General features: G+C 38.9%; 2 protein-coding genes across 7 annotated transcripts in view; both read left to right on the top strand.

Moving 5' to 3' along the window:
* Window positions 1-1,938, top strand: part of RHOT1 (ras homolog family member T1) — a 45,394-nt gene extending 43,456 nt beyond the window's left edge. For all 5 annotated transcript variants that reach the window (XM_025196311.1, XM_014527971.2, XM_014527970.2 and 2 more), the window contains one exon: window positions 761-1,938. In XM_025196311.1, coding sequence (XP_025052096.1) covers window positions 761-878 — 118 coding nt within the window. In that variant the 3' untranslated portion in view covers window positions 879-1,938. The remainder of the gene's footprint in view (window positions 1-760) is intronic.
* Window positions 1,939-2,073: 135 nt separating this feature from the next.
* On the top strand, window positions 2,074-12,251 carry LOC112549188. 2 transcript variants are annotated; one of them, XM_025196315.1, is made up of 9 exons: window positions 2,074-2,948; window positions 5,801-5,878; window positions 5,956-5,988; window positions 6,762-6,845; window positions 7,983-8,080; window positions 8,711-8,877; window positions 9,449-9,526; window positions 9,903-9,989; window positions 11,170-12,251. In XM_025196315.1, the coding sequence occupies exons 1-9, from the start codon at window positions 2,889-2,891 to the stop codon at window positions 11,226-11,228; spliced, it is 744 nt and encodes a 247-aa protein (XP_025052100.1). In that variant the 5' UTR covers window positions 2,074-2,888; the 3' UTR covers window positions 11,229-12,251. The 2 variants fall into 2 exon arrangements, with proteins under 2 accessions (XP_025052100.1, XP_025052101.1); XM_025196316.1 differs by lacking the exon at window positions 5,956-5,988.
* The last annotated feature ends 431 nt before the right edge of the window (window positions 12,252-12,682 follow it).

Genomic DNA, 12,682 nt, shown 5'->3' with positions numbered 1-12,682 from the left:
ATGGCTAGCAGTATTTAACTGAGCATGTTCACAAAGTTGTTGTGGTATTTGGGAGACTTGGGTCATTGGCTGTCTTCATTCTTATCATGCATCACCTGGCTTCTTTTTGTCTTCTAATCGCCTTCATTTGGTTTGTTACATCTTGTCTTTTTCTGTTGATGGTAGCACCACTGCCTGTTTCATTAGCATATAGTTCTCTCTAACAGTTTTCAGTTAGACACCTATTGCTCCTTCTGTGACTGTATGTTGGGGAGATTTGCAGACTGTTATGGTTCTAGCTTTTGGAAAACAGTTACTTGTCACTTTTTGCTGATACAAGACACCACTTCAAATAATTAGAAGTTCAACGTTTCTGGGGAGGTTTCTGGGGAAAATCAGAAAACTGTGAAGTAAGCCGATTTAAAGTATTATATGAATATTTCTCAGTCCTGGGTTATTTTCTCATTATGGATTTGTAATCATTATTCCCCCCTCATTCGCAGCAAACTAATGACTTACTCAAGCCCCCTTTATTTTCTTGCAAAATATTGTCTATTTGAATGGCACATAAAATGATGAAGGGCTGCAGACTAGGCCCCAGTTCTTTAAGAAAAGAACTAATGCAGCCATTTGTAAATTGTTTGCAATGCTACTTGTGTATTGCTGCCGTGTGACAAGTCTAATGATGAATTTCCAAAAGCAGATTTTTATTTATGAGACGACAAACATCGAATCTTTTGTCATGAAATTAATCTATTTTTTTTTATATTTTAAACTTCAGGCACATGACACAAGCAGACCTCAAGAGCTCCTCATTCTGGCTTCGAGCAAGTTTTGGTGCTACTGTATTTGCAGTTTTGGGCTTTGCTATGTACAAAGCATTATTAAAGCAGCGATGATTTGAAAAGAAGCACATCTCCTGGCCCTACCAAATAAAAATTAAAAACAAACAAACAAAAAAAAATCTTTTATGTACATTCTGAATGCTTTAAATTCTGGTAGAAATATTTATATATGCAGAGTTACTTTATTAATATTTGTAATTCATGCATAAAATTATTTTAAATGATAGCTATAACTACAGTATTGCATAATGTGTGGAGAAAGATTTGCGTCATAACAGCCAACTAAAATGGCTTAACTTGTTAAGGCCAAAAGGGAATTTGTTGTAAATAATCTGTATATATTAAGGCAGTAAGACATTGCTTCCCCAAAATGATTAGAAATACTGTTCTTAGGTGTTTCACCATAGTGACACTTTAGTGTACTATTGGAATTCATTTTCAATAGAGTAGGTTCAACTCAAGGACCATACGTGCTCAAGGATGGCTTATTTATTTCACATTCAACTGATGTTCTCTTTTGGGACTACAAGCTATACAAAGGCAGAATTTGTGGTTTTCTTTCTTGTCTTTTTTAACTGAAGAGCCAGTTTACCCACTGAACTACATTTCAAGGGAAAAAAATATCACTGGCAGACAGCCTAATGATTTTTGTATGTTACATGACATGTGACATGTTTAGCTGTCTAAGAGAGTTCTCTTTTAAAAGAAAAAGTAAACTTCAAAAACTGCCAGACTGACTTCCATATGCTGTGTGTAATTGTGTTGCTTCATTTTCCACTATGTTGTGTTTTTATAGCCCTTTCAAATCGGATGGAAAAGAATTTGTATATTATAAATGTTTATAATTCAAAAAGTGTTGCTGTTTAATTCCTCTCATCTGTAGATGATTCTTGTAAAAACTGTGTCTGGGGTAGAACTAAAATAGTACACAGTGCTTACTCTACTGTAGTATATTAGTTGCATGGTTCACAGTGCATTCTATACCTGGTTAGAATTACCTGTAGACAGCACCTTTTTTAATGATCAAGTAAATCAATATAAATTCCTCATAACAAACCTATTTTTTTCCGTCACCGGCCTTTTCAAGTATTTCAATAAATAACAGTGTACTGTCCTTTGTCTTGATATCTTTATTTTTTTTCTTGCCCTCCTCATTGAGAATACTATGGCAATGCTTTAAGATCCCATATTATAAACGTCTTGGACATGTTGGATCTTTGACTCGTGTCTCCAGTGACTTCTGTGTAATCTCTCCTGATTTTTCAAGGGAAAGCAATTTTCAAAGAACTTGTGGCCAATTCATACTTTCTCCATTACTAGCCATATTTTAATACATTTTCATTTGGCAGATGCAGGCAACCCCCGCTTAGCACTCTTAATTGGTTCCTGAAAAAACAAGCGTTAAGCGAAACCAAAAGTTTTTGATGACCCAAGATGGCGACCGCGAGCGTTATAATGAAATTCGCCGAGCACCAAGTGGAATCAGGTATCAATTTAAAAGGAACGTTATAGCGAAACAGTGCTAAGCGGGAGTTGCCTGTACATGAAAATGAGCTTCAAAGAATGTAATTACAGTAAGCATCTATTATTTACCATAACTACACTAAAATCCTCCTGTTCTATAGTCTGACTGCCTTAGCTGGATTCTGCTCTGGGTTGCATAAAAAATTGCATGGTAGAAGGACAGAAATATTTGGGCCTTAAGTTTCTTGTGTTTCCTTGCAAACAATTCCACTCTGAAATATAAGGGGAGAAGAAATAATTAATTTCTTGTTTTTTAGTGTTACCTTTAAATAGTTCTGAGAATATGAAAATGCATCATACAATGGAAGTGTGTTGAGATCTCTCTGGGGGAGAATTTGAGGGTTTTCTGACAAGTGCAAAACAGTGGGAGGAGGAAAAAGGGGATATTTTTAGGAAGTATTTGAAAGAATGCTTCTCTGTCCATGAAGCTGACCTCACCAGAGAAATGAGGAGAGAGAAGTAGCAAATGAGGAAGTTCACCTGTTCCACTTGGCATCAGAAGAGTCCTGACAAGCCCCTGACCCAGGGAATACTATTGCAATGGCTGTAGAAGATGATTTGATTTTTGAAAGCTTCTTGAAGAAAAGAAAAGATAAATTGGTTAGTACTTTTCCTGGAAAGATGTGGGGAGAGGGGGTAGAATAAATTCTTCCTAAATCTGATGGGAAAGGTATTATTAGAACTCTGGGGGGGAAGCCGTTCTGTTTGGTCTGTAGTCATCCAAAACAAAAGGAAGTTACATGTACAGTTAAGGCAACTACGTTTTTATGTTTTTAATTCTGTAATTATTCAGTAGGCTAGGAATTTCTTTGCCAATGCAACATTTCAAAATCTAATGTAAAGTGATTGCATATATTTCTTACTTTGATAATAGAATATGTCTATAAGGCTAAATTACTTTAGACAATTAAAGTAAGTTTATTGTTTTATTTGCATATGTTCAATACCACAGTAGCTTAAGCAGTAATTAAAACTGCTGCAGAATGTATTTTAGGAAAAAAAATTAACCAGTATACCCAATTCAGAGAATATCAATATTTTAAAATCCACAAAATGGTTATTGGGGTTCTGGTCTTTCCTGTAATTACAAATGTATTTAAGTATTTGTAATATTGGGATGTAGGATTGTAATTTTTAAAAAATACTGTGCTTTACAGTTGTCTAAACAATTCACTTATAAGAAGTACAATAATATGCATCAAAATACCATTTTCCATAATAGTAACAGACTTTTTCATGCTGTAATAGACTTTTATATTTTTATCAAGATACTTTTAAAAGAAACGAATTTTTGTATTGATAAAAAAAAAGGCCGAGAACAAAGTCTAATGTGTTCACTTCTTACTTTTCCCTTTTCAGCTGAATTAAATGGGGAGGGGACGGGAGAGATTGTGTAACTTTGACAGCTTCTTTATCTTTTTCTTTTTAAGAAAAGATTGCAGAGGTAACAAAAGCTGGAAAAAGTGAAACAGAGCTGATCTCTATCGTGGCTTATTCCATTTAATGAAGAATGTGGATCTGTCTGAATATACTTCAGAATAACTATTGATAAACTCTAAAAGGATGTCTAATTTCAGAGCACTTAAGCTCATGCTTAAATTCTGTAGATGTTGCTCAATGCTCAGTGTTGTCTACTAAGTATATTGAAATAATTTAAGTACTTTTTTGAATAGGAATGGATTTCATTCTGCACTTGAATTAAATTAAGCACACGTGTATATGCTGTTTCAGGTCCTAATTCTGTATCAGAATTAATTTTTCAATGTCCAGTTTTTTATTGTCTTCTAGGGCAGGATTGCTTTTCCATTCTCATACTTCCACTCCTTCCAAAGGAGGTACAGGCTCTGCAGAAGTCTGTGTAATAGCTACCTAAGGGAATAGGTGGTTTCAATTTGTAGTATCAAAATGCATTTCCTGACACCAATGTTCAATTGTCAGATTTGATTCATTTCTTGGGCAAGTGGCAGTACAGAGATCACCTGACCTCATTTATCCTTGATGTGTTTTGTCAGTTACAAACACTAATTTGCAGCTAGCAGGGTCTAATCGTCTTGGCCAAGGTAATGACAATGCTGCCAGTGAGTGTTAGAAACGGCTTTGTGGCAAGAACTTCTGCAGTCTATTCGTGCTTGTCTGTTGTTTCCCTGAGGTTGCAAACAGGTGTTGCATTTGTCCCAGGCGAAACTACTTTATCCTGGGACAAAGTGCAGTCGTTAAAAGGTCTATGTCATTTGTCCTGGACCAAACCCTTAAAAGGTTCATGGGATAAGAAATGCTAACAGTTTTACCTGGGACATTGCAAAGTGCATCTGAATAGTTGGTTTGGGATTGCATCATTGAGTCAATGGCAGAAAAGTAGTGCATTCAACTGCTCACTAAACCCTGTTTGGGAGAGAAATGTGTGAACATGCCAATCCCAGGACTTTTCTGTTCCAGGGCAAACACAGTCACAATTTGACCTAGGATAAATGCAATGTGTGTTCCTAGCTTGAATGATCTTTCATAACTGCTTAATTCTTATTTTAAATCATCTGTTTTTTAATCTCTCTGATATTGAGATGTTATTTTTGTAAGGTATTTGAGACCCTTACTAGAAAGCTGTGCGAGTGGAAAGTTTGTTTTTAAACTAAAATGCTGTGCAATGGGGAAAAAAGTGTGAAAAGGAATCAATTGGTAACCCAAAAAGGTTGTAGACCCTAGATTTCCAAGAGAGCTCATCACCCAGCAGTTCCCACTCATCTGGTCGTTTCTGGACATGATTTAGAGCAGCAACCTGTAGGTGTGAAGATAGTCATGTCTTTGTGCTAACTTGTGCAACCATCCAGTCTCCTCACAAATAAAAATGGTGGTGTTTATTGGCTACAGCATTTCTGCAAAGCTAGGAGCATCTCCTGATGAGGTTTAACCAGAAAACAACATACAGTATTTCACAGGGTTGTATCTTTGTTGGATAACTTTTGGCAAATTCATATAGCTCCATTTCCATTTAATTGCCTGGTAAAGCTCTCCTTGGTTTCCTGCCAGCGTGCTGCCATTCAGTTTCAAGGCAAGACCTTGAGCTTTATATGTAAAGAAATGTAGACTATAATATACAAAGGGGTCTAAGAGTTTAGTACCCAACTTCCATTAAATGTCAGTGGAAATTAATAGTCCTAGGAACCTTTGAAAATCTCATCTCTAAGGCCTTTGGTATTGAAGGCATGGGGGGAATGGGGAAAGAGAGAGAGAGAGACTCCATGCATGTGTATGAAATAACTAGTTTGTGTTTCTACAAATGTCTTTCTCAAGTTATTATACAAACCAGTCCTCTCCCTACCCCTTTTACAGGTAGGTTACCTAAGAGCCATAGTATTCATGGTCCCATAGCAAGTTGATATTAGAGCCTGGAATGCGTTGAAGTATTTTATGCCATTAACGTAAATATTCTAACATTTGCCCTGATTTTTAAATAGAAATTGACATGGACAAAGTACTGGTTCCGACTCCAAAATACCACCCTCTTCTTCTTCACTAAGAAACATGGAGATGCAGTAGGTTTTATAATTTACTTTTCCCCCTACTGATGTAGACTTTTTCCACCAGTAATTAGTGTAACATTCTTTTCCAGTCGTACCTCCGTGGACAGTACTCCATCCACACAGTAAGTAAAACCAGTGATTGCCCACATGCCAAGCTGAGAAGTGTCAGAAGTGCTTCGTGTATTTTATTTTATTTTTTTTTTTTTTTTGAGAGAGAGACCCTCCTGGGAACCATCTGGCAAAGAATTCCCTATAATTCAAAGCAGTACTTTCTGCATTTGGTTTCTTGTTCCAAAACATAAATGAAGGAATGAACCTTGTAGTGAATACTACTCAGATAGTGTAAAGCTGTCCTGGCTACAATTGCTGTATGCTTCTTTACAGTAAAGCATCTTGTCCATCTCTGCATTGACCCTGCTGGCCAGTACACACATAGCTTTAGCCACATGTCAAGCCAAGCGCCTTTAGTCCTCAGGCTGGAGAAATGGTTGGTAACATAAGGTTTCAGGATGTCTTACTGCCTCCTGTTACCAAATACCAGAGCCCATCTTGCACACCCACTAAGTCTGACACCAAGCTTGCAGGATTGTATTTGCACAGAATACTGTAACTTCTACTTCACAGGCATAGCAGGCTACAATGAAGACTGATCTTTGCAGGATTCCTAGTCTTAGAGTAACCAAACGGGTCAAGATGTAATGGCCAAATCTGAGCTGTGACTGCAGGCAGTGAAAATATGCCAGTTAATTCTGTCTGAAGGTCTGGCCCAATATACATTCATACAGTTTCCTCTCCCAGGAATAAGCTCCGTTTCTTAAATAGAAATGCTAAGGGCATTTTTAGAAAGTTTGTGTGTATTGGCAGATGTTTTTCTTCATGGCAAATGTCTTTTTAGATGAAGGCGGTGTGTGAGACCCAAGCTATGAATGTTGATTACCGCTTTAAAATCATAATGAAAAACGGGAAGAAGAAACTCTTGGTAAGAATATAGTATCAGTCCAACAAATATATAGCATCAGTGAAGTACAGTAGGATTGTCCCCACTTAATCAAATCAATTCTTGCTCACATCCAATGTTGAGTCAGAGAAGAATATTATACGCACTATACCACAGTGTAATAGCTGAGGATGGGTAGGCCAGTGGTTGAGTAGTGCTGGGCTGTTGTTCGTCTTCCTCTGGAGTAGGGTGTGTCTAATGAGAAGCCGATGGGGAGTTTCCACTGATTGCAAGAGCTAATGGATTCTGCTAGCACTCAGTCTTTTTTCCATGCCCCCAAAGTATTTTTTAAATACAAGTGTGGTGCTGGTGATGGTGGAAGCCAAAGACATGACAGCAGTTGTTACACACGCCTCTTCCAAAAACGGCCATTCTGTGGGCATGTGTGGTATAAGCTTCCCCACCTTGCCCTGTCAACATGCTTCAACTTCCATGTGGAAGAATATGGTGCCCATTAAGTGATTGCAGTTCAGTTCATAAGTTCATTTGGTCATAGGCCTGAATAATTTTGCATGGCATCAAAGTTGATCCTTTCTGAAGTATCTATGCCATTAATCCATTTGGGGTACTGGGTCCTCAGTCCTCTGCTACATTCACCTGTACTGGGACTTACAACTTTTCATTAGTTCTCAAGTCACTTCTTCCTTTTGATGGCTATTTCTAACCATTTGTAATAGGCCCCTGAGTTTTCTTTACTATGCTGCATGACCCATTTTGGAGTCTGGGCTGCTGAAATCATTCCTCCCCAAGTCTTGTGCACTCTAGCAGTTAGCATAAGTCCAAGCCATGTTGCTCTATTGTAATTCTGTCCAACGATACCCAGGAAACAGAGATGCAAGACTGAGTCACACCACATTTGAGAGAAAATGGCAGTGGGAATCTTTCCATTGTCTTCAATGGACTTTGAATTGGTTTCATAGTTTTCTGTTCAATTTCTTCTGTCCAGCATATATCCCTAGCTCTATTGTAAAGACAAAATAAGAAAAAAGAGCAGTAGTCTGGTGATGAAAAATAATTATAAAAGCTTGGTGAAATGAACATGCATCAATAATATATATATGCTCTGTTAACTTTTTGTTCTGGGTAAATGTCCTTAATTACTGGGTTTTTTTTGGCCAGTCTGCAGAATCTGCTGATTTACGTGCTACCTGGATTAAAGTCTTGTGGAGATCAATGCATCTTCTGGGGCCTGATGGAGAAGAGACAGCTTGCATGTGGTAAGTTTTGTACTGCAGACGCATTGAAATGCAGTTGCTTGTGATTGTCTCTCTTGAGAGTGTGTGACTCTCGGCTTGCCAAGACCCTATAGCTTTCAGGCAAGTAGGCCTAGGTAGTATAGGAAAACTTTAGACTGCATAATTTGAGTAGCTTGCTTCCACATCCTTTGATGCAAGAGGAACTTTTTGTTTCAATGTGCCAGCTGTTAAGGAGGCAGTGTAACTTGCTTTAATTAAAAGTAGCTTTTTAGATCAGTTGATCCATGATATAGTGAAAAAACATGCTCTTGATTTCTCGGTTATTGCTGAAAGCCAGCCTTTGGGGAATCTTGATTTTGGTACTGCTTATAGAAAGTTGTTTTTTCTAGTTGGACAATATTTGTCCTCCCTTTGAGGTGGGCTGTCTTCTGCCCTCCATAAAATCAAGGGATTTTCTTCTTCATGAAGAGTTGTTGAGATGATGACCCAGGCCAGAACTGCTCATCATTGCATTTTTATACTATTTTTATCAAACTCGTATCACCAAAATGCAAAAGTGTCATCCTTATCTGAAACCTAAAGAGCATGTTACATATAACCTCTGAGAGCCATCAGTTACTGTGTCTTTTGTCCTGTTTGTTCTTTTATTAGTTATGATGTACCTGTTGTGATGGCAAGAACTCAAATTATTACAGATGGTAAAAAAGAAAGTCTCTATGACACCATACTGTGTGCTGAGAGCTTTGGTGAAACATCCAGAACTAATAACTTTTTAGTATCAGAGGAGACCATGAAAACTAGATATGGACATACTTCAAGTGAGTTCTTTCATATTTGTAACTGGAATTTTGGATTTAATTTAAAAAAAGCTATAGATTTCTTAGAAGGAGAAGAGGTCCTGGTTAGGGTGTTCTGGGTTTTATTGCTGATAAATTCCTCTTATCTCTGAGGATTTGGAGACTTGTCAACCTACAGGTTTCAGCTGGGGAATCTTGAGGACTAAGGAGTGCTGTGGGGAGCCTGTTGTTTCAGAGTTGCTGTTAGCAGTTTGGTTCCAACACATTAAGTTCAGTGCATCAGATTTCTGTTTACAGTGACTTAGATTTGTCAAGCACCTTTCATCCAGCTATCACAAAGCAGTTCAGATAGCGATTCATCCTCTTTGTCAGCATCATTCTATCCATTTTGCAGAAAGGGAAGAAGAGGCACTGAGGAGTTCTGACCTCCCCAGAGTCGCAGAGGAGTTATGGCAAATTGAAAATAAAACCCAAGTGTTGTGACTTTTAGACCCTATTGGAGCTGTGGCTTTAGAAATATATCTAAATCCAGTGTCACTTCATTAACAAAGGCTGCTTGATATTTATCTTTTGTTTCTCTTTTCTCTTGAAGATTATAATGAAAGGAGCTCACCTCATTACAGAGCTCCAAAAATGGAGCCTTTGGAGGACAACCCTGACAATGAGACCAGTGAGTAGAGAATATGATATTTACTCTGTCACTGTGGGGTGAGATCTTGATATATCTTTAACTCTGAAAGAACAGAATCATGGGTAGCCCCATGTTTGGAGCTGAACGTAGAGTTTCCTAAAGTTCAGGAGTATGTTTAGGTATAAGCTTTGAGTTCAGGATAGTCTCTACATCACAAGACTCTACAGGGCTTTCATCCCATAAGCTATCATTTAGAACATGACCACGTGGATAAATGCTTGGGATACTCTTGCTGCCACAAGTGACTGTTAACACTTAAGGCTTCAATTACGGTGTGCTTTTACGAACTCTGTAGAAATCAGTAGAAGGGGTGATGGCACTGCTGCCAGCAGTTTATTTTTCACTTGCTTTACAGATCACAACTCTAATAAAGATGAAACTTCTGTTATTTATGACATTCCACGTTCCAGGAGGAAGGAAATCAAAGCTAGTAATGATACAGGTGAGTAAACAACTTGTGGCTCAGACAGCTGAAGAAGAATATCATGTGGGTGGTTTTATTTTAACAAGAATCATGTTCACAGCTATCCGAGGGTTTTTTAAGAGTACTCCACAGTTTGGTAGCCATCAACTTTGCCACAGAAATCACCCCTGCTGTGGAATTATATTCCAGAATATGTTTCCTTTTAAAGGAGAATTTATGTGTCTAATCCTCAAGACTGTGAAAACCCCATGAGTTTCCTGAATCTGCAGCCAGCCAGCATCCACTGTTGAGAAGTGCGAAAATGCCCTTTTTGCCTCAGTATTTACTCTGAGACCCAGTGATGAAAATTCGATTGTCCCTATTATTTTCTATTTCATCACTGACCATTTGAACACAACCATTTTGCTAATAGAGGTGTCCCACAACCCCACAGTGCCACTCTCGGGCTCACCAATGCTGAAGTCTGCATCATGCCTTGCCTCACTCAGAGAGCCTGCAGGTTCCTCCCTGCAACTTGCACAGAAACTATGCACTGTCAGTGCAGAAGCTCTAATGTACCCAAACCAGAAAATGTCATGGCAGCCTGGATTAAAATGAGCAGAAACATCATGTACTGGGGACTGCTGGGAGTATGTATTGTCCTACTAAATTTGGTTAAAAAAAAAAACAAATCCCAAAAACTCTCCACTTTTTATGCTTGTTTGAAACTGCTACAGAATTTCTTGCCTTCTGCTTTTGGAGGTTGCAAACACGGATTCATGCAATCAAGGCAAGACCCGTCTTTGTAGTAGCCCCTGCCTATAGCAGAATAGTGTGCGTTGCACTTCTTTGCTCAAGAATACCTTTGGCTGGTAAAGCATCAGCACTGATGCTGGCTAGAGGACAGTAATTTCTCCCATGCTGGATGGAAGAAAGAATGGTTAAGGTAGTTTTAAGAGCAACAAAGAGCTATATGTATATCAAACCAGCCCTTCAGTACATCTCGGAAGTCCTTTTTAGTTTAAAAAGAAGGGGTCTTGTCTTGTATTTCTCATCTCCTGTGTATGTTGCATGCTTGGCTGTTAAGGCACTGCAAGACACTATCCATGTAGAACTGGCTACATGCTGCTGATCTTGCAGTTACCATTGGAGAGAGGGCTTGGATAGTTGCATGTACTGAACCTTCCTCTGATTGGGTCATGTCACTTTCTGTTATTAGGGAAAATCAGCGGAGATGCTAAAGAAGAGCCTGGAACAGTTGTTTGGGCTTTCTCCTGATGCGCTGTATGAACAGAGTGATCCATAGCTTGATGCCAGCAGTATCACCTCAGAGAGGAAGAATTTGTGTCCTAAAGTCTTCAGAAGAAACTGTTGGCTGCTAGGAAAGAAAAACCAGTTAATCTTAAACGAGCTTCTGTCCCTTCATCCATCCTTGGCAATGTTCCATTCCAGAAGTCCTCTTTTGGCAAAGCTGGCCAAGTAGTTGCCTTGCTTTCCACAAGAAGTTTCCAATCTTGGATTGCTGTTGCTGTTCAGGTGTTTGCTCCCTGTTTGGGTGAATATTTTGGTATTAATTGAATGTGCCTTATACAGATTTTTTGACGAGCATTAAAAGATAACATGTGTTTCCATGGTAACAACTGAATATAGCTTCTTGAAATACCTGACCTGCTATTCCTGGCACCTGAGCTCCTGCAGAAAGAAACAAGTGCTCAGTTATAACTCATTGCTACTTGTGAGGAATGTTATATTGAGGGGCAGAAGACCCTGAAAGCATCCAGGTAATTGCAGTTATGAACCTCACTCACATGGATAGAGAGAGTGACAGTGGCAGTCTTCAAATCTGGTAGGATGCTTTCTTAAAGTACAGCTGAGCATTGATATAGCAAAGGAGATATACAGACAGCACCATTGACCAGATTGTCAGCTGGTGTAGACAGACTAACCTTCATTGACTTCCATTCAGTCAGTGGAACTAGGCCAGTTGATGCCAGCAGTGGCTCTCGTCTCTTCCAGCACCAGACAAACAATCCAGACAAGTGCATGTAATACTAATGGAGTGTGAAAGGCTTTTAACCTGTGAAGACCTGAACTGCCAGCTCTCTGTTACTGTGTTGTTAACATCTTTGTGACATCCTCAACATGGCTTCCTGTACTCTGGTCCTGTCAGGTAATTCAAGACCAATTAGCTGAAAATCTCAGCTGTACACAGACTGCTTATTTTAATGCAACTCATGTTAGTTGGTAGTGCCCACCTGGGTGACAAGCCTTACTGAAAAAGGACAGATATTGAAGGGGGAAGGAGTGCAGTGTCTTCTTGTTTTTTCCTTTTGTGGCTTCTTGCTGATAAAGTTCCTGATGTTGCAGTACCTCTGCTTTAATATGCCTTGTGTCTTCTGCTTGCATTTATGACCTTTCTTGTTCTGCTCTCAGACAACATAGTGAATTAGATTCTCCCCTTAGGGCTGATGTGTTATATCCTCTTCTTCAGGATACAAGTAAGTACAGGCTTGCACATTATTCGTATGTAGAGATAGAATCACTTTGGTGCAGCTTCTGACTTGAGAGAGTGCATCATTGTGTTGTTGCTAGGACAAATGGAACTAGGTTCAGATGCCTGGTCACAAGGCTTCATGGACCATTTGAGGCTGGACTCTTATGAAAATACTTGGCCACTCCTTGGTGTGCTTCTGGGCCAGTGCAGTGAAGCACAGGTCCTTCCTCAGGGCTAA

The sequence above is a fragment of the Alligator sinensis genome, unplaced genomic scaffold (assembly GCF_000455745.1).
Source record: "Alligator sinensis unplaced genomic scaffold, ASM45574v1 scaffold282_2, whole genome shotgun sequence".
Taxonomy (NCBI): Eukaryota; Metazoa; Chordata; order Crocodylia; family Alligatoridae; genus Alligator; species Alligator sinensis.
Note: the sequence above shows the minus strand (reverse complement) of the source record. Positions and strands in the feature narration are given on the sequence as shown.

Coding starts and splice junctions, on each gene's coding strand:
- LOC112549188 (XM_025196315.1), top strand. CDS start 2,889: ATGGCTGTAGAAGATGATTTGATTTTTGAAAGCTTCTTGAAGAAAAGA. Junction 5,989..6,761: donor GACAGTACTCCATCCACACA/GTAAGTAAAACC, acceptor ATGTCTTTTTAG/ATGAAGGCGGTGTGTGAGAC. Junction 9,990..11,169: donor CAAAGCTAGTAATGATACAG/GTGAGTAAACAA, acceptor TTCTGTTATTAG/GGAAAATCAGCGGAGATGCT.